Consider the following 21,435-nt stretch of genomic DNA (forward strand, 5'->3'; position numbering starts at 1 on the left):
ATGGCTATGGTTCTACAACCTCCACGTACTCCTGTTTTTTTGTTAAAAACTTCCATTATACATTTGTCCTCTAAGTTAGAAGAGGTAAGTAACAGTGGGGCAGGTTTTGTTTACAACAGTAACAAGGCAGTGATAACTTGAGGGATAATATGTGCCAGATGCTGTGTGAAGGGCTTTCTGTAGATGAAATTAATCCTTACAATTGCCCTGTGAGGTGTTAGCCCCAATTTATGAATAAGGAAACTGAGGCACAGAGGTTCAGTAAGCCAGCAAATGGTTGGGCTGTACTTCAAACTCAAGTATGTCTGACCTGAAAGCTCATATTCTTGACCATTCTCCCACTTAGTTTTCCTTGTTCTTTCAAAATGTGTACACCTCTTATCAACAAGACTCACGGGACATCTAAGGCATTGTGGCAGCTGTGTGTGTGAGGCGGGGGGAGTCACAGTGAAGAACACGGGAATTCACCGAACTGTCTATCCACCGCTCTTCCCATTTGGGAGTTAAGAATTCTATACAGCCTAGTAGAAAGGAATGGAAAGTCAGGAAAGAGAACTTGGCCGAGTGCTTATTATGGGCTGGGTGTTTGAATCTCAGGGTCTGATGGGCTAAATGGTGCCGTCAGCACTGGTAGATGAGACGTCTGGAGCCCAGAGAAGCCGGGCTCTTGCCTACGGCCAATAAGGCTAATAGGAGAGAACAGGGGCTGTCCTACCAGCAGCTCGCTGGGGGGCTACCCGTGCACCACACATTCAGCACTGTGGAAAAGAGCAGCTCTGGGGAAATTTAATACTACTTACAGTCGAGACATATTTCAGATTTATAATATAGATAATTTGGGTAAATACACTGTGGGTTAATTTGACAAGTCTTAATAGCTATCATATACTTACTTGAAGAGTTCAATTAAGATCGATTTTAACCACCCATTAATGTTTTCTTTTTTTTTTCTGGTATGAAGTAGACATATTTATTGTAATAATTTTTCTTCTGTAGCAAATGCAAGTTTTAAGTTTTACAGTTGCTCAAAATGTTTATAAATATGCAAGTCTTATGCAGAAGATAATTACAGTAATCCTTATTGTCAATTGGTAATGCCATTTCCAGGTATATGTCCGGATGTCCAACATCTGTATTCTTCCCCCACTTACAAACAATTTATAAAATCAGAATAAACTTCTACATTCAAGATGTGTAAAAACCTTCAGCAGGAGCTATGCTGACGGATGCAGTGTAGGAGCACTGATGCAATCACCATCCCTACAAACTTCTGCGCTGCTTGCTACACACAGGTGCTGTCCTAAGTGCTTTCACATGGATTTCTCAACATCCCTACAACTCAGGGATGATTATCCCCTTGTAACAGATGAGGAAACTGAGTCAAGTAGAGGCTAAGCAGGTTTTTCAAGATCACAGAGCTAGAAATCACACCCTGCAATCTGCCTGTAGAGGTGATGTTCTTCAACACCCTGACCTTAGCAAAAGGAGCATCTTGATGAAGCAAGGATCGGTATTTTTCCTATGTGTAATGTTCTGGAAGTATCTGTTCAAGGCTGAATCTCGTAAAAACAACATTCTTTTGGCTTGTTTACATACGGTAACTCTGTGACCCTTAAACTCTCGCAGGATCTATGGGAAGTGATCCCACAAACGGCAGTGGGTCTGTTTCCCACATCTGGCTTTCAGAGGCTGCTTGTCACCCTCCTCCTCTGTCCTTCGTGGTTGCTCTCACTGTCCATCAAATTGGCTCACGACAGGGCCCCGTTCCCATTTCACTTCTGTTTGATTTTGGAGGTTTCCCACTAGAACTCTTCTTGGTTTTACATCCATGCATTCCACTGAGAACAATTACATCTTCCCTGGAAACAGCTGCTCCTGCGTTTTCTCATAGAGCCTCCTGAGTCCTTTACCTTTTCGCACACCATTCCCTTTTTAGGTAAGGGGAGTAATTCTCTCAAGATTTCTGGTTCTTTCTCTTTGAATCACCTGACCTCTGTACCAACCTAACACCCATTCCTCTTAAATTGTAATCGTAAAGAGATTTGAGGTCACTTCACATGTTTTCTACAATCATTACACAAAACAGACCAAAAAAAAAAAAAAAACCCCTAAAATTCACATGGCATAAAAAGAAATGCCTAATCCTATTATTGTATATACTTGAGATACTTCATCTCCATCCTGACAGAAATGGAAGTAGCTAAATAATTTCATTATTCCATTTATTTTTCTCTTGTTAACAACATTCCAAGTAGAGACAACCAAACACTCCTTGTCTGGAACTCTCTTTGCTTTCCCAGGGTGGGGTCACTGCGCCCCAGCTTATTTCAGGCTGGGTGGGTGAGCGCAGGGAGGCACTCTCTCTACCGCGGGGGCTCAGAAGGCTGCCCCAGAATCGGGAGCGCTATTTCTCAGTGACGGTAGAGACAGCTTGTCTCTTCACATTCTAACTAACACAGCCACTCTCCAATCTAAAAACAGTGTGCCCACATTACACATACAACATATACGGACTGAGCATAAAATGTTGAGTTGCTTTACACTACATACAAAAATGTCGTTATATCAATGAAGTTTTAAAATTTCAGAAACTATATAATCAAGTTAAAAAGACTACACGTGCTCTATTTGCTTATACAATTTCCCTTCTTTAAACCTACTTTATTGACACACACACACACACACACACACACACACACACACACGGCAAAGTTACTAAGAGGGTGGGTCTTCAGGCCAGAACTCAGAATATTTGTATCAAGTTTAAAGTTTCATCCCTTCTTACTAAAAAAAGCTAAAAAAGTGTCTCAGTATATTAAAGTTACTTTGTTTTTCCTCCCACCCCCCTCAATTTCTCCCCTTCCCTTTCAGGATCAAAAGCATACTTGAACACCAGAAGGGCCTTCAGAGCCTCCTGATCTTGCTGTCCTTGGAGCATCTGGTCCACAGGCCTGGCAGGCCGGAAAGGATGCTGGGAGGTCTGGTTGCCCAGACTGGTTCCAGCGCTTCTCACCAGAAATCCCTGCAATCAGGTTTTTGTCCTCTCCACTCCAGAGGCAGGGCTCTTTTCCGACTCACTGGTGACTTCTGCACTGCCACATGCAATGCTTACTGATCAGTCTACACCGCCCCAGACTTCCCAGCAGCAGCACCCACACATGGCCAAGCCCTTCTCTGAGGCCCCTTTTCCACTGGACTCCAGGAGCCGGCTCACTTGTTCCCTCACTGACCGTCTTCTGTCAGTCTCCTTTGTTTATTTTGAGCCTCTAAATGCTTTTCTCTTTTTGTTCTGTGTTTACCTTGGAGGCGATCCCACTCCTACCCAGGCCTTCAAATACTATCTCTGCCCTGACAATACTCAAGTCTCTATCTTCAGCCTAGGCCTCTGCTCTGAACGCCCAGCTCATACATCTCATTGGCTACCTGGCATCTCTACTCAAACACCCAGCGGCCAAATTTACATGGCTAAGGCTGGACTCTTTGTGCCCAAATCTGTTCTTCCCCTTTCTCTGCACAGGAAGTCCCACTTCTGGTCTTCTAGTTGCTCAGGCCAAAAATCGTAGTGTCATCTCGGGTGCATTCTGTCCTACGCAATCATCCGACCCAGCAACAGACCATGTTGGCACCACCTTCAGAATATCCAGAGCGTGACCAGTCCTCGAGTCCCCTGCTGCTTCCACCTGAGTGTGAGCCAGTGCCGGCTCTCCCCTAAGCTCCAGCAGGAGCCTCCTCGTGGCTCTGTTGCCACCCTCACCTCTGCCCAGCAGACTTTTACAACGGGAACCTTTGCCATCAGAATTCCCACAATACCGCCTGTGCTCCAAAGCCTCCAAAAGCTGTCCATCTCATGGAGAGAAAGAAAGCCATCCCTGCCAGCGCTCAAGGCACCTCATGATCCAGATCCATCTACCCTGACCTCGCCTACCACCCCTCCCTGCTCACGTCACTCAGTGACACGGGGGGACAATGTGGTTTTCGTTCTGTGGTAACAGTCTAACTCCAACTTCCCCTAACTTGCCCCTCTTTTTATTTCTTTGTGTAAATGTTACTTCATCAGAGACGCCACAGTCCTATCCAGCATTCCCTTCCCCTTCCCTGCTTTGTGTTTCTTAGCACCTGTTGCCATAGGGAATATTTACACCTCTCTTCTGACAAGGATGTGGAGTAAATGAGAGAAGGGGCTGGTCCACTGCTGTATCGTCAGTGTTGAGGCCCATATTCTGTGCTTAGAGGCTGGGCGGTAGGGGGGTGGTGGCTTAATCACTATTTGTTGAAGGAATGAATAAATGATGCAGCCGAGAGAAGGAGAGGGAGGGGGGCGGAGAGGGAGAGAGAGAGAGAGAGAGAGAGAGTGAGAGAGTGAGAGAGAGAGAGAGAGAGAGAGAGGAGTTCAGGCCAACAATTTCTTTCTTTCCTTACTTTTGTGTATGGTAGATAGTCGCATGAGGAGAACATACTGCTGACAAGACAGTGGCAATTTCAAATCAGAAACAAAAAGCGTGGAAGAGGAACAAATAATTAAAGGCTATGGTTCTTACTTAGGGATGATATAGGAACCACCTTAGAGCACAGGCTCAAGCCTAACCTCTGAAGGGTGGGGGGAGGGCAGCTGTATTTGTAAAAGTTCCCCAAGTGATTCTGACGTCCAGTCCCTGTTAAAACCACATACTCAAAGGAAGCATCTCAAAAGGCATGTGGTAAACTATGCAATAAATAAAATAACACACATTTGTTTTTTTTGTTTTTTAAACCCACATACCTGACTGGGGACTCAAAAATATGGTTGTTTTTTGTTTCTTTTTGTCTTCATGTAAAAGCACTGCCTAAAAAATGAAATAGACTGGTTTACAAAATCGAAAGGAAGAGCATCTGAAACAGCCTTAAAACCGTAACCATATCCAGAGAGGGCTGAAATTAGGCGTGTGGAAGGCAGAACTCTGCAGGTTAATTGAAAAGCAAGACAGAGACTCAGGAGCCCTGGAAGCGCCCCTGCCACCGGCACACAGCAAGCCTCACCACACGCGGCGCGGGGGTGCTGAGGGAGGAGCCAGGAGCGTTAGCCAGAAGGAAGAGGCCAGGGCCTGGGGCGCCCAGCACCTCGCCGAGGACTAGCACTAGGGAAGTGCGTGCTGACAGACAGATGAGCCAAGGGCTTCCTGCTCAGGGCTGAGCTAGGTTTACCTGAGCAAATGTGCCAGTTGGTCTCAAGGGACTAGGTGGAGGAGGGGATCCAAACACACAATCTGATTTAGACATACCTGAGGGAAAAATTAGCACTTTTTGTTCTCACTGTAAAATGAAAGCAGTAGCCCTGTTTTCAAACTTTCACAGAACATTTTTCTGTGGATGTGACAGAAGTTCCCACTGAGTATACTGCGTGGACAAAATAACGTATTTGAAGAAACGAGAGGGGGCAGCATAATTTTCGGACAGGAAGAAGCAACTGATTTACTCTGAGTTGCTGCTGGAGGAAACGCCCCATTCTCTACTCCCACTCCCCCCTTCCTATCTACCCATCCCTGCCCCGGGATCCCCCTGGCTCTCCTTGACTTGCTGCTACTGCCCCTGCAGCCTTCCAGAAGCACCGCTCTACCTGGAGAACTTCACTAGTAGACAACGTAGAACTTGCTACCAACTGGGAGGAAGAAACCCATCAAAGCTGGGGGGATGCAGGGGCATCCCTTCACCTCTGTGTTGTAGCCAAGAGGAGCATGATGATAATGTGCTTCGTGCTACTAGTAAACACACACCGCCCGTTCTTCAGAAGGGTCTACAAAAATAACTGGTCGAACTTCATTACGTCTTATCTATGCTGTTTCCAGTTTCCTCATCTGTAAACTGGGGTTATCGATACCGCATCTCATGGGGCTGGGGAGAAAATCAGAAGAGACTGCCCGCGTAAAGTACTTAAAATAGTGCCCGACTGAGTGAACGTTAGCTATGGCTATTATTTTGATTTCTCTTAAATAGATTTACTCTTATAATCATAAAAGATCTGGTCTATGTAGCACGTCAGGGCACAACGAGTTTGAATTTAAATTTGTCTGAGTGCCATAGAAGCAGGGCAAGCTGTAACTTCCATAAACACTGAAGTCCTATTTTAAAACCAATAATTAAATAATTTAAAAATATACTTTCCATATAAAGCTCCTTTAAAAAAAAATAAGTGCTCTAAAAATCTTGTCTTTAAAAAAAGAGACACTATGTTGCTGCTATGATATAATAAAACGGAAGAGAGGTACGAGTGTTCCAGGGACAATGACCGTAGAGTATTTTAAGGGAATTGTCAGCAGTGCTGACTTTTTTCCACTGTCCATACACATATGCAATTGAGGACAAACATGAAAGGTTACTACTTTAATTTAGAAAATGACTTCCCCGGGTTTCTCTTCTATGCCAATCAGATTCCATCCACTCTCTCAGGTTTGTTCGGAAAAACAAAGTGAGGGTGTGTAAACCGCTCTGTCAATCCTAACTTTTTATACGTACACAGAAGGTACCCCCACTGCTAACAGTCTGTTAAAAAGATGCCCAAAGTGGACACTTTACCCATTTAATAGAAAGGGTCAATGCAGATCCAACAACTCAAAGGGACAAGAAGTATGGATGATTTTCAAGTATGGACTGGTCATCTATCTTTCCTCATCGTAAGAATAACTCTGCTTGCTGCAGGAAAGTATTAAAACAGTCACATCCTCCTCTCTTCCGCGGTTAGAACCACCAGTCGCCGTGTAACAGAGTTCCTTTCAGTGCCTTTTCTAGGCATGTGCATGTACACAGGTAAAGAGAAGTACAAGTGGCTCGCTATCCACCGCTTGGGGTCCTGACATGATTCTGCTGTGCCTCCCCCATGGCCAATCACTTCCAAAGTGCACCTACTGAGAAGTGAAGCTCAAGCGGCGGCATGTTTTCTGGTCACTCAGGCTAGGGTTTCTAGGCACTGGGGATGACTGGGTTTTCCATTCACTGATCATCTTAGAAAAGTCAACCAAATGACTTTTATAAGCCTCTAAATGAAACCGGGAATAAGTTTAAGACATCTAGAGGGTCAGGGTTAAAGGAGAGGGAGGGTTCGCTTTCTTCAAAACGAAATCTTCCTCAGTAAGTAGGTTTGTTAAAGAAATAAATATATCTAAAATAGTAAAGGACTTTAAAAGAGAGATTTCCCTTGAGATGCGAGGGCAAACATCGAGGTATGACCGGTATCCATACCTGGAGAGCCTTTAAATTGCGGGCATTCCTTTTTAATGTGCCCTTCTCTTCCACAAATAAAACAACGTTTTTCTCGTAAGTCTTTGTCATCCTGCCTCTTCCATTTTTCCACTGGTGGCCTGAGGATTTTCTCTCTGCCCAGGTCGACAGCTGTCCTCACTGGCTTGGCTTTCTGAGGCGTGCACTGCACGGGCTTCTCTTCTTTTGTCAACACGTCCCTCTCTGTGTGCTTGTTCTGAATGTCTTTGTCCTCTCTGCTCCTCTTCTCTTTGTTCTCAGGGTATCTTTGGTTCAGGGTATCTTCCTGATCACGCCGCCGCCTCACTCTAGAAGATGATATAACACCAGTAGGAAAAATCTAGACAGACACCTGACCAAATATTAAGAGCACTCCAGGTTTGGGAGAGGACCAGAAACAGAAAGTGTCAGAGGGAAAAACAAGAATGTAACAAATGTAAGTCCGTCTGCTCTATCAAGAAGCAACCTCAGGGTGATGGTGTAGGTTTTCTTTTTGATTTTCACAGTTACTCTAGTGCCATAAAACCAGGGTTTGCAGTTAGTGGAACTCCCTGGTTTAGTACCCTACTGTGATACGGATGTGATGAAACTCGAATTCTCCTTGGGGTGAATTCTTGAAATTCTGCGGCCCATCCTTTACTAGGCACTAGAAATTTAAGCCATGGAAGTTCCAGTTCACAAGGAAACAAGGGTTAGGAGATTTATGTTCTTAAAACGTTAAAAACATTTCTTTCTTGTTGTATCAGTGATCAGTGACTATTATCTCAATAAAAAACCAAACTACTAAATAAGAGCCTCAAATTCTAGATGGTGCCTTATTTTAAGTAGCATGTTTTTTAAATGAGTATTGTCCAGCTAAGACCACACCACCCAAAACAACAGTTCGTCCCAAGCAAGCAACCCAAACCTCCCCCCTCCCCGACCCTCCTGCAAACATCACCAGAAGCATGGTGACCAAACTGAGTGGCTTCGCCACGGCAATTATTAAGGGTTAAACTGCATACAAGTGAAGGGTCCTATCTGGCAATAAACTGTAGACGAGTCTAGTACAGCTCAGTTCCTGTATACTGGAAGTGTCACTGATGTCCTGAAGGAACTCATTTCACTTTTCTCATCTCTTCTTTCACCCCTGTTGGAGAGGCCGGTGACCGAATGGCTGAGTAACAACTGGGGCAGTGACCAAAATGAGGAAAGGGGACCAGGCCTGGAAGACTGTTATCTGGAAACTCGAGGGACTTCTGGTCATCCGTGCTTAAAGGCGTGTTTTAAATCACTTCATATTCATTGCAAAAAATCATTTATCTGAGAACTGCTGGATTTAACACAAGTTTATTTTCTGTTACAACAGAACCTCATTTAAAAATTGGTACAATAAGAAAGTAAAACAGAACCACCCCTTTTGAACACGGACTTACTTTCTCCTCATAGGACAATCCTTCATGAAGTGTCCAATTTTCCCACAAATTCGGCAACATCTATCATTTGGTGCCAGCTCTCCTTCAGTTAGCACTTCTGGATCAAAAAAGTATTCCTAGCGGAACATACATATAGAAAACTATGAACGATTAATGTGAGGTCAAAACACAACAACTAACCAGGTATCGATCGGAAAACTTCTTTTGAATAACGATTACTATACTGCTTAGGGACAGTTTTACCTAAATTTCATGTTGGTTTATTCCTTTTCATCCTGCGGCCCACAGTTTCACCCTAACCATAAAGGGAGCCTGTTTTTCCAGGACATTTCTACACGAGAGCATCACACATGCCCGTGAGTCAGCTTCCCCAGGACGCAGGGGAAGCCGCGGCCAGCTAAGAAGGCTTCACTTCCTCATAAAATGAAAAGGCTAGACCCCAAAAAATTGAGGATTATGATTTGCATTACACAGACTACATAGAGCAAAAGAAAGGAGCCATGTGTTGTTGCTTTGTTTTGTTGTGGCTTTGGAGAAACATATCAGAAGGAAGGGAAGACAATGGCTGGAGTGAAGCCTCCTTGCCACTGAAATTAAGGTGAGGACCGGAAGGGAGCACGGCCATCACCTGAGAGCCTGTAAGAAATCCAAGTCTTGGGCCCTACCCCAATCCCCTGGATTAGAATCCCCAAGGACAAAACCCCCAAGGAGATCTGCTGGATCAAGTTTCAGAAGCCTTGGCGTAGAGGGCAGCCATGGCATATCTAGCCAAAACGAGACGCACAGACACAATCCAGTGCTGAGGATACCCCCATACTCTTAATACACTCATATGCTTCAGGCTCGTTTAAAAAGTCTTTATAAAGAAAATTAGTGAAGGAAAAAAAAATTTATTTTTAACAGAAAACCCTCTAGTTTTTGCTCACTGAAGGGAATTTTTGTGCAATCTGGCTTTGTTTTTAATGAGTCTGGTCCCATAAAAATCTTGAGTATTAGGTTATAGGACACCAGCGAGCTTGCCAGCACAAGTGACACTGTCTCTCTCCTGGTCCCACTAAGAGATGCATTACTCTCAAGTAGACTGAAGGATCTAGACTTCATATGAGCAGGTGGAGGACCCTTAACTGTGTGCGAGCTGGGCTTGGCACAGGCTGGCACGGAGCTGAATGCTGCTGGAACAGCAGTGCCATCTATGTGCGTTACCAAGGAAAAGCAGCAGCGCCAAAAGGCCTATTTTCCCACCCAAATTCCACGTGTGGCTGTTTCTCCCTGTTCTCCTGATAAATGGCCTCAGAACTGGGATGTTTAGAAAAAGGTTTTAGGGATTATTTTGTATTGCAACTGTTTATCCTGGCTAGCTTCGCCAGACTTTCAAGAGTATTTATTACTGGAGTCATGTGTACAAATTAGGTGCTTAATAAAGGCTTTTACTTTTTATTTATTTTTCAAATAAACTTAAAAAAAGTATTTTTTAATGTTTATTCACTTCTGGGAGAGAGACAGAGCATGCGTGGGGGAGAGGCAGAGAGAGAGAGAGGGAGACAAAGAATCTGAAGCAGGCTCCAGGCTCTGACCTATCAGCACAGAGCCTGATGCGGGGCTCGAACTCATGAACCATGAGATCGTGACCTGAGCTGAAGTCAGATGCTTAACCAACGGAGTCACCCAGGTGCCCTAATAAAGGCTTTTAGAATTGTTTTTTGGTATTTCCAATGGACACTTACCATTTTTGATGGGTAGTCCTTCGGAAATCCTTTGACTGGAATACCAAACACTCTTCTACCATTAATAAATGCTTTCATTATAAAATTTGTCACTGAGAAGAAAAGAGTTAAAAGTGCTCAGTTAGATGGATTAAAAGGAAAAGGGACCACATTAACATTTATAAACAAAGCAACTTACTTTTCCTCGATAATCCAGCTCCAAGATTGTGATTCAAATCAAAGGGATCTACATAAAAACAAATTAATGAGAACAAAAAAGATAATGAAATAGGAAATGCCACTATTCATACATTAACGTGTGCATAAAAGACAGAGGAAGTATTACATACTTTATCATTAATAAAAGTACAGTTGACCCTTGAACAATGTGGGGGATAGGAGCACCAACCCCCTACAAGGTCAGAATTCCACACACATATTTAGAGTCCCACAACACTTACTACTAATAGCCTACACTTGACCACAGCCTTCCCTATAACATAGTTGATTAACGTATATTTTATATATGTATTATATACTACATCCTTATAATAAAGTAAGCTAAAACAAAGAATATGTCGGGGCACTTGGGTGGCTCAGTGGGTTAAGCATCCAACTCTTGGTTTCAGCTTGGGTCATGATCTCATGGTTTGTGGGCTCGAGCCCTATGTCGGGCTCTGTGCTGACAGGTGCAGAGCCTGTTTGGGATTCTCTTTCCCTCTCTCTCCCTGCCCCTCCCCTGCTCTGTCTCAAAATAAATTAATAAATTAAAAAAAAAAGAAAACATTAAGAAAATCATAAGAGAAAATATATCTACAGTACTGTATTTATTGAAAAAAACTCACATTTAAGTGGACCCACGCAGTTCAAACTCATGTTGTTCAAGAGTCAACTGTGTTAAATGACTTCCTTTTTAATGAGTTTCAAATGTGTAATACAGCTAAGTAATATATATTCCTAAATATAAGTCAAGTGTTTTCTTGAAAGTGTCCATCAGAAAAGAAGGTGTTACTTTATGTTTGATTCTCTATAGACTCCTTCCTATTATGAGGAGTTGCTTCACTTTAAACAACAAAATATTGTTTGGAGAAGACCTATTAATCGAATATTATCTAAGGGTGCTAGTTTGGGAGGCATAAAGAGGTCACAAATAGACTTAAAACATTTTAGCACTGGATGTTCCTGCTAACTAACAAGCATTTTAAGGATCACATCAGTCATCCTGGAGATCATAAAACACAAGATAAATTAAGACACACACACACACACACACACACACACACACACCTGCCCTATGCTACTCAGACCTCAGTTTTTAGTAAAAGCTTCATGAAGGACGCCCATATGATCTTAAATGTGTGCATCTTAAATGCACTAGGTAGGTATATATATATGTTGGGTTCTGGAATATTATTTATTAGATGACCCAGAAAGTGGTAGGAAAGATGGGAAAAAATGCTGATGTCAAAGATTTATTCGAGATCTGAATAAATTTGTTCATGAAATAAATGGAGGTAAAGCACTATTTCTAATTTAAAATACTATTTTATGTATGATTTAAAACATACATACATAATAATTCATGCTTTGAATGTTTAATTATTTCCAATAAATGCCTAAAAATATTCAAGAAAAGCAATGGAAAAAAAAACCCCAACCCTTTTTGGGGATTATTAAGAAAATGGAGGACTGCATACATACAATATATACAAAAAGAATAAAGATGGGGCATCTGGGTGGCTCAGCTGGTTAAGTATCCAACTCTTGGATTTCAGCTCAGGTCACAATCTCATGCTTCAAGAGATGGAACCCCATGTTGGGCTCTGCACTGACAGCGTGGAGCCTGCTTGGGATTCTCAATCTCTCTCTCTCTCTCTCTGGCCCTCCTCTGTTCTTTTTCTCTCTCAAAATAAATAAATAAACATTAAAAAAAATCTTTGAAAAGGAGTAAAGAAATAAAATGAGGCATCTTTCTGGTTGTCTGTTATGCTTTTTTTAAAAATTTTTTTATTTTTTTTATTATTTATCTGTTATGCTTTTAATGTGCAATAAATGGGGCACACCATTCGGGATAAAGACCCAGTAGCACGTTACTGGAGTACAGAAGCCTTCACTCAGTTTGACCCTACACTAACAACTGCTTTCAGAAGGTTACCTGCCTAGTAGGTTTGGTCACATTTTCTTCTGGTAACTTGTACATGTATTTTTGGTTGTTGCTTAATGTAGCAGAGATCCTATAATATTAAGCTACTGTACAGTAAAAAACATCACTGTCACCACCACCCCTGAAATTCCTCCATTCTAGAAGAGCCGGTTAAAAGTCTTCCTTCTAAGGGTGCCTGGGTAGCTCAGTTGATTAAGCTTATCTGGCTCTTGATTTCAGCTCAGGTCATGGTCTCATAGTTTCATGGGTCCGAGCCCCAAATCGGGCTCTGCGCTGGCGGTGCAGGGGGCCGCTTGGGATTTTCCCTCTTTCTTTGCCCCTCTTCCACTCACGTGCTCTCATGCGTACTCTTTCTCTCTCAAAATAAATAAATTTTTAAAAAAGTCTTCTTTCTAACTTAGCCTATTACTAATGGTTCATCTAAAAGGAATGTAAAAATGAGAAGATAATGAGACTTCAAAAATTAAAAACAATATATGAATAATTGGAGATGGTAAGGACCCACTGTGATAATGGAAAGGTTTAAGACAAAGTTCTGTTTTTGACATATGACATCCTAAAAAGTTAAAGTCATATCTAAAGCCATAGTGATCTGAATTTAATTTTACAAATGTTCACAGTATGTTAATACTGCCAATAGGCAGAAGTAATGATGGAAACATAACCTAAAGTAACACACATAATTTAACTAATAATATAAGTGTATTTCCAAAAAAATAAAAAAGATTAAAACCAATAAAATATTTTTTAAGCCATTTCTCAGTTCAGTTTTAAACATTTAAACTCCATTTTGACCCTAAAATTAAAATCCCACAAACTGGAGGGGTTCCTGGGTGGCTCAGTCAGTTAAGTGTCCATCTCTTGGTTTTGGCCTTAGGTCATGATCCTGCAGTTGTGGGATCAAGCCCCATGTTGGGCTCCATGCTGAATGTGGACGCTGCTTGGGATTCTCTTTCTTTCCCTCTGCCTCTCTCCCCCACTCGTTCTCACTCACTCTCTCTCTCAAATTAAACAAACAAACAAACAAACAAAAAATATATAGTAAACAATTGACTACAAACATACATGGCCCATGGATCCTTGCATTCAATGGAAGAAAAGGCTTCAGCATGGGCAAAAGAAATGCCAAAGTTTACATATAATTACTTGTAGGTAAACCCCTTCATCAATAAATAGCAAATAAGGATCTTGAAAATTCAATTAGTGCCCACTTTTCAAACCCTCAATTCAGAAGGTGTTAAAAGTCCCCCCCCCTTTTTTTTAAGCTTATTATTTATTTTGAGAGAGAGAAAAGAGAGAGAGAGAGAGAGAGAGAGCGTGAATGCACAGCAGGGTAGGAACAGAGAGAGGGAGAGAGAGAGAATCCCAAGCAGGCTCTGAGCTGTCAGCGCAGAGCCTGATGCAGGGCTCAAACTCATGAACTGTAAGATCATGACCCGAGCTGACATCAGGAGTCAGATACTTAATCAACTGAGCTACCTAGGCGCCCCAAAAGTCCCACTCTTTTAAAGCTGCCTTATCTCTATTGCAAACTTATTCTCCAGTAAGTGTTCAACAAAAGTCAAAGATGTGTCATGGTCAAAAGAGTTCTGAAGTGGGGAGAAGCCCCACAGGAGGACACCAGTCATTTAAAAATGTCTTTTTTTTTTTTTTTTTTTAATTTTTTTCCTAGTGCTTATTTATTCTGGGGTGGGGGACAGGGAGGGAGGGAGAGAGAGAGAGAGAGGGAGGGAGGGAGGGGGAGAGAGAGAGAGAGAGAGAGAGAGAGAGAGAGAGAGAGAGAGAGACTGAACACACAGGGGAGGGGCAGAGTGAGAGAGGGACACAGAATCCGAAGCAGGCTCCAGGCTCTGAGCTGTCAGCACAGAGCCCAATGAGGGGCTCGAACTCACAAGCCGTGAGATCATGACCTGAGCTGAAGTTGGATGCCCAACTGACTGAGCCACCAGGCACCCTTAAAAATAACTCTTCATCCTGGAAACAGACAAGTGTGCTGATGTGGACAGTAACAGAATGGCAGTGCTGCACATCCCAGCTGGTGGCTCCCTGCCGTTCTCTGCAGGGATGGAGAACGATGCCCTCCTAGTTCAAACTCTATATTCTATTCGATTTTAAGCTTCATTTTATTTGTACCTTCAATTACAATGTATTTTGAAGTCCACTGTTTCTTAAAAGTTGTAAGCAGACTTTTTCTCCTGATGCTAATAACATGTTCTTTAAAATCAAATTCTTCTGTGTAGAATCGAAGAAGTCCCAACCATAGCTGCCCAACAGATTCTGTATTTTTCCCATATTCTGGCCAATAGGTGGGCTAGAAATAGAAGGCAACAGAGATATCATGCTCTATAGTAAAGTGTTAATATCTATCTTCATTTGTATCTTAGGGAGTAAGTTTGGACTTATTAAGGAATTTAAATACATAAAAATATAATTCTGTAACTTTTCTTTCACATTTTAAAATACCATTTTCATGACTTTATTAATCTCTACCCTGTGGCCTGGAGATAGGGAAAGCTCAGGGTTTTAAATGTCAAACCCCAGAGTGCATGTTTGTGGAAGAATCTGGAAATAGATTTTAAGAGCCTTGATGATGCCTGGGTTATTAGATCTTTGAACTCAAAGAAAGTCTTTCCAAACTGTTTGCAGAAAACCACTTAGCAAATATTTGTTCATTTGGAATAAAGCTACATAGCCATTTGGAATTAACAGGCATTAAAGAAATCCTACATATAGTCCCTGGAAACTCACCTGACTTAATTAAAATGTTTTCATTTTTATTAAAATGAAAATGTTTTCAACTTCAAAGGAAACATCTATATATGCTAGTTTTTTTACTATCATAATATAAATAAATATAACAAGTGAAAACATAGTTGTTGACCATTACAGCACAGCATAGTACAGCTAACTTCTAGTCAAGGATGTAAAAAAATCTTTACTCTTAAAATACGTACCAGTTCATCTATTTGATCAAAAAAATAAATATTCCAGCCATCAACAAATATTTCAGGTTTCTTTTCACCTTTGTATATCTGAAATTAATTTTTAAACTATTAGTATGGATTACAAATTTAATGCATTGATACAAAAACTTGTAGGAAAATAGTTAAAAATTTAACTACAGAATCACAGAATATTAGAGAAGGAAGAGGGCTCAAAGATCACCCAGTTTTACAGATGAGAAACACAATTTCTTTTACTAATACCTCTTGAAGGACAGGAATGACTGGTGGATTCCTCTGCTGGAGAAAATATAGCACCATAAGCGTGTATGCGTATGACGATAAGCTGCCTCTAGAAGCATCACCAATATCACACATCTAGAGGGAAGGAAAATGAGGAACAGATCACCAATGTTTCCTGCTAAATTTGCAGCTATTCTACTATCACTAAAGGGAAAATGCTTCTATTGGGCATTAACAAAAAAGTTACATTTTCAAATGCCAAAGACCAACCAGAAGGACATCAAAAACAAAAACCCCCAACCATCAGCCACTAGCAAGATTAGATTATCGTACGTAAAACTTAAGACAACAAAATTTTAGCTTGCCACAGCAGGGTTCCCAAACTAGTTAAAAGAAGCGTTTAACATGGCTATCATTCTTTAAAAAATATAGACATGTTTTCAACTAAGTTTGAAGATGCAACGAAATTTCTAATGAATCACAACAGGAAACATACTCACCTTTGTAAACACTTTCATGGTATAGCATAAATATTTCACTCTGGGATCAATGGCTGAATAAGCAGATAAGAGCCTTGTGTTATGAAGGGCCTGTTAAAAGGAAAATTGTAAGTTACCAAATAGAAGAAAAAAATTTAAACTGGAATATTCTGAAAAGGTTTACAGTGTAATTCACTTTAGATTGAAGACATTTAGACTGACACGAGTATTTTCCCCCAAAGATGAGCTTCATTAACTTACTAAATAATAAGAATTATACATGACATCTGAGCTCATGACTTTCATGTTAATATGTCCTTAGTCTGAACATTTCTAGAAATAAGGGCTATTAAAATAATTCCATCTATGTAGACGTAAGGATCCCCCACTTCACCCTGGCATTATTTACACTGAATGCCCGTAGCATCCAGAGAAGGTCCAGAAAGCCCTGCAGGAAACAGTGTGAGACCAAAGACACACACACAGTCCAAAATTAAAACAAAATTCAAGCCAAACAAAAAGCACCTGCCGCTCGGACCTCATAATAAATAAATACTATCTTAACTCTTTGTTAAGAGAGTCTGCCAGGCAAAAGGCAAACACTCCTAATGAAAACAACGAATAAGATCAAAGGAATGGCTTAATTTTACTTGCTATTTTGTAAATTAAGAGCCATTCGTTCCCTTTCCTCTCCCTAAAGAAAAGTCCTGGGGAAAATCTTACCAGTGTGTTATACAAGCTGATGTCCACCTCCAGACCACTTCTCAAATGGAAGAACTTTACAATTGGCACCTTTGCTGTTGTAATAGGCAAGATGTTTCTAAGACCTAGGTTAGGAATAAGAGAGTACTGTTAAATACAGCAGCTGGGGCCATAAGCGGTTCTTATGTTAATATCCCAAAATAAGACAATGTAAACCGAACTCTGGCTAGTTTCACTGCAGTCACTAGGAATACTCGATTCTGTTACTAAACATCTGGGAAGACTCTTCTGGCAAAGTTTGTATTTGTTAAAAACATCGATATCTGAAGTACAATGATGAATGAGGTAGCCACTGTCCTCCAGGAATTCACTGGATCATGTGCATGTGTATAGGGCTGTCAGTCTGATAAACACCAGAACAGAAGAAACTACTACAGAGTCTAGACTACTCGGGCCCTATCTATTCTCTCCACGTGACTATATCTAATACAGAGAAAAGCCTACAGGGTGATCATCTGAATCCTCAAAACAAAAGTTACGCATCATGGAGCTAGAAGACAGTAAAAGAACAGAATCAACTTCAATAGGAGGAGTGAATTGCCTGAACCAGGCTTTGAAAAAGGAGAGCAACAGGTTAAAAACAGAGGCGGCTGAGGGGATTTAGGAGGCAAGGGAAAAAAAAGCACATAAGGACAGGGCAAATGCCTAAAGCAGAAAGGATGTTCGAGAACTTCCATGGGATTGTGAAGGCTATTGAGTCGACTTGACGGAAAGGAATAAGTGATAGGAGATGGGGTAGAAACCAGGAAGGGCCCAAATAGAGAACATATATATCCTGCTAAGAATTATCCTTACAGGCAAATAGATACCAATGAACTGTATAAGTTGGGAAGAATCACTGGCCATATCTATTCGGACAATGCCCCTGGCTATGGACAGACTGGAGGCACCCGGAATGGAGGCAGAGTGACCATTATAAAAAATGATCTGGACCTGAATTACCACGGTGGCACAGAGATGCAGAGAAGCAGCAAGACAGGCTTGAGAGCAGGTGTACCTGGATGGGCTGGGGAAGTGGAGGTGGTGGGGGGTGGGGGATAAGCGAGAAGGAATTGCTGTTAAGGGTTAAAAGCTACTGGTTCCTGATCTCCGAGGATCCTTCACAAACATTACCTGCTAAGACTAATCACCTTCACCCAACAGATTGAAAGACAGAGCCCCAGAGAAAGTAACTTGCTTAGGAATATGCAGCTAGTGGGGCACCTGGGTGGCTCAGCTGGCTAGGCATCTGACTCTTGATTTCAGCTCAGGTCACGATCTCAGGGTTCATGACATCGAGTCTGGAGTCAGGCTGATGGCATACAGCCTGCTTCGGATTCTCGCTCTTCCTTGCTCTCTGCCCCTCCCCTACTCGCCACTCTCTCTCAAAATAAATAAATAAACATTAAATTAAAAAAAAAAAAGGAATATGCAGCTAGTGAGCTGCGGAGCCAAGATTCATGTGTGGGTGTGACCAACTCCAAATTTCTACTGAACCTATTCTAGGACGAATGAATGACCACTTGACCCATTTTGGTGGGTCGAAGGATGTCAATGTCAATGACCAAGAAAGTGGATTCAGAAGGAAGAGCGGGTTGCAGCAGAAGGAAGGCAGTAAAGAGGAGCTCATTCTGAGATGGAGTTTGAGGTTTTTCTCAAAAAGGTAAATGGCAATATCTAGAGGGCAGATGCATAGTGATCCAGAGCTCAGGGAAAAAGTATGTATATGACAGAAGAAATTACAGAAAAATACATCTGTGTAGGAGACAGAGGAGGTCTAACTTACATTGACGTTCGAATCTGCTGAACACCTCGCGCATGCTAGATGCCGTACTTAAATGTACGACACCTTTCTTAACCTTAAATCCCATTATTGCTGATCTACTTTTGAAGATGAGGAACGGAGCACTTACAATGAGGCTGAGTGTCTTTCCAGGCACACACAGCCAACAAGTAGGGAGCCAAGGTTTAAAAGCAGAGAATCTGATTCCAGAACCCCCACCAACTACTCTGTTACCCTGCCTCTAAATTAGATAGCCTTTTACTCCATTTCCTTCCCATTCTAGAATTTGACACTAGCCTGTCCCATTACCAGCCTGTCCTCTAGGATTTATCCACAGCACATCATCCTGGTTCTTGTCAGTCCAAGGGCTCCTTTTTCAGTGTCCTTTCTTAATTTCTACCCACAGAAATTAAGGCCTAGTCCTTAACTTCTCTCAAATGATCCCTTACAATTGTCTTATTCTTCGTCTTTCTTTCTTCAAGGATTTCAATACAAAACTGTTTTCTTTTGTTCTTCAGTCCTGACAACTCTGTATTTCCAATTGCTTGCTGGACTCTTAGAAATTAAACCTTTATGGCAAACTAAACACCTCCACATGTTGTTCTCTGCAAACGTCCCCATTTCCCAAGTATCCAGACATTAGCCTGAACTCTTAGTTCTTACTTGTAGGTACCAAATCTAGGAAACTTCCCCTCGGGAATCTCTCCTATCCTTTTCGTTTCAGTTACGGTCCTTCTAACCTGAATTCACTTAGATTATACCTGCCCTGGGAGACTCTACCACTTGCCTAAAAAGCTTAGTTTTTATTGGGTTGCTCTTCTCTTGGAGAAACTTCACTGGTTTCCAAATATCTGTGGGCTTTCCTTTATATAGTAATAGTAACCACTTGAAACTCCTAAGTGTATTGATCTTCCCACTGTCGACACTCCAAAATATACTACAGCAACGCTCACGTTCAGGTGCACGTCCCGTTAGGAATGACTTCTCTTTTATCCTTTTTGAATCATACTCATCATCCTCTGAGATCAGAATAAACCCATCTCTTACATGAATCTCCCCTATGCAACTCTTGCCCAGAACTTCTCTCCCCTTAGAACTTACCAAACACTTACTGCAGCTTCTGACTCATTCTGAAAAATGAATACTACCTTACAGTGTTACATGGTCTGTGAGATTACCTTCCTGTTTGTAAGATCTGAAAGCTGTCCAAGGAAAAGACTTCTGTAGACTTATTTTTATTGCTCCACCATCCCCAAGTGCCCCATACAGTGCTGAGCACATAGTAGGCACCCAATAAGATAGTTTGGGAGACTTAGATTTCAGGGCACCTGGGTGGCTCAGTCAGTTTAGTATCTGACTCTTAATTTCAGCTCAGGTCATGATCTCATGGTTTGTGAGTTCGAGCCTCGCACTGGGCTCTGCGCTGACAGTGCGGAGTCTGCATGGGATTCTCTGTCTCCTTCTTTCTCTGCCCCTCTTCAGCTCACGCTCTCTTTCAAAATAAAATAAATAAACATTAAAAAAAAAAATCTTTACATTTAAAAAGAAAAAAGATTTTATTTTTAAGTAATCTCTATAACCAAACATGAGGCTCAAACTTACAATCCTGAGATCAAGAGTTGAGTGCTCTACCTCCTGAGCCAGCCGAGTGCCCCTAAAAATGACCTGTTTTTAACAATGGCTCATTCTTAGGAAATATACACTGCCGTATTTAGGTGAAAGGAACATGGTATCTGCAGTTTAATCCCAAATGGTACAGAAAAAAATTGTGAGCAAGGAAGAGACAGAATGAGTATCGAATGTGGTAAAATGTTAACAACTGGGGGATCTGAATGAAGTACATGCAGCATTCTTTATAAAATTTTTACTGCTTTAATTTTCAAATTATTTCAAAATAAAAAGTCAAAATCTAGCTCAGTACAAATAATTAATAATTGTGGCAACTTAGCAATTTAGTTTCTTTGCATACCCTTCAAAAAAATTTAAAAAGCTCATGATCTTTAGAGGTAAAATTCCTAAGTGAGGGGAACACTTATTTTCGATGACAAAAACAATTACATCAATGCATGTTATTAAAAAAAAATACTGATGCTCCAGGTTAACTTTCAGAAGAAATAAACCAAAATTAAGATTATCTTGTTATGGAAGTAACATGGTACCCTTTTTATTTAAACTCCTGGAAATAAAAAATATAAAACAAAAAGGGGAGATAGCACTCACGGTGTACGTTTGTGTATCTATGTGTGCACTGCCCATGATGTTAACTTAAGTCTACTCTTGACTGAGATAAAAGAAAGCTTTTGATGGACACATCATGGATTTTAAGTGTCGTGAGGGTACGGACCATATCTTGTTCACCTTCATTCCCAGCTCCCAGCTCCTAGCACAGAAATTTGCTGCATCACATTTTAAAAGAAGATTCTCACTGTTAACAGCATCCACAGCTGTCCCTGACAGCAAAAGAACATGTCAATGGCATGTCAGCACCGTGCACTATTCATAGCATCTATGCATTTTATAGCTTTCTCAATTTATCGATGGCAAGGGATCAAGTAAAGTTAGATGACTTGTTCAGGGTTGCATACAGTTGTCCAGCAATACAGCTACAAATACAATCCATAAGCCCCCAGTGGTTTCCATGTACTTCACGCTGCTGTCAGCAACCCCTACACTTTGGGTAATACAAGGTCAATAAAGAAAAAAGATTTCCAAAATTTCTTGCCTGTATGGTATAT

General features: G+C 41.4%; 1 protein-coding gene across 7 annotated transcripts in view; it reads right to left on the reverse strand.

Moving 5' to 3' along the window:
- The window catches only part of TUT7 (terminal uridylyl transferase 7), a 61,394-nt gene that overhangs the window by 7,409 nt on the left and 32,550 nt on the right, over nt 1-21,435 (reverse strand). For 5 of the 7 annotated variants that reach the window (XM_086685127.1, XM_086685134.1, XM_086685128.1 and 2 more), the window contains exons 18-28: nt 16,900-17,003; nt 16,198-16,287; nt 15,719-15,832; nt 15,467-15,544; nt 14,646-14,823; nt 10,548-10,595; nt 10,370-10,461; nt 8,646-8,761; nt 7,213-7,538; nt 5,182-5,258; nt 4,760-4,823 (exon numbers count right to left, since the gene is read on the reverse strand). In XM_086685127.1, coding sequence (XP_086541253.1) covers nt 4,760-4,823; nt 5,182-5,258; nt 7,213-7,538; nt 8,646-8,761; nt 10,370-10,461; nt 10,548-10,595; nt 14,646-14,823; nt 15,467-15,544; nt 15,719-15,832; nt 16,198-16,287; nt 16,900-17,003 — 1,287 coding nt within the window. The remainder of the gene's footprint in view (nt 1-4,759; nt 4,824-5,181; nt 5,259-7,212; nt 7,539-8,645; nt 8,762-10,369; nt 10,462-10,547; nt 10,596-14,645; nt 14,824-15,466; nt 15,545-15,718; nt 15,833-16,197; nt 16,288-16,899; nt 17,004-21,435) is intronic. The other 2 variants (XM_086685133.1, XM_086685131.1) reach the window with 2 other exon arrangements.

This window comes from Puma concolor, chromosome D4, assembly GCF_028749965.1.
Source record: "Puma concolor isolate L17-30 chromosome D4, mPumCon1.1.hap2, whole genome shotgun sequence".
Classification (NCBI taxonomy): domain Eukaryota; kingdom Metazoa; phylum Chordata; class Mammalia; order Carnivora; family Felidae; genus Puma; species Puma concolor.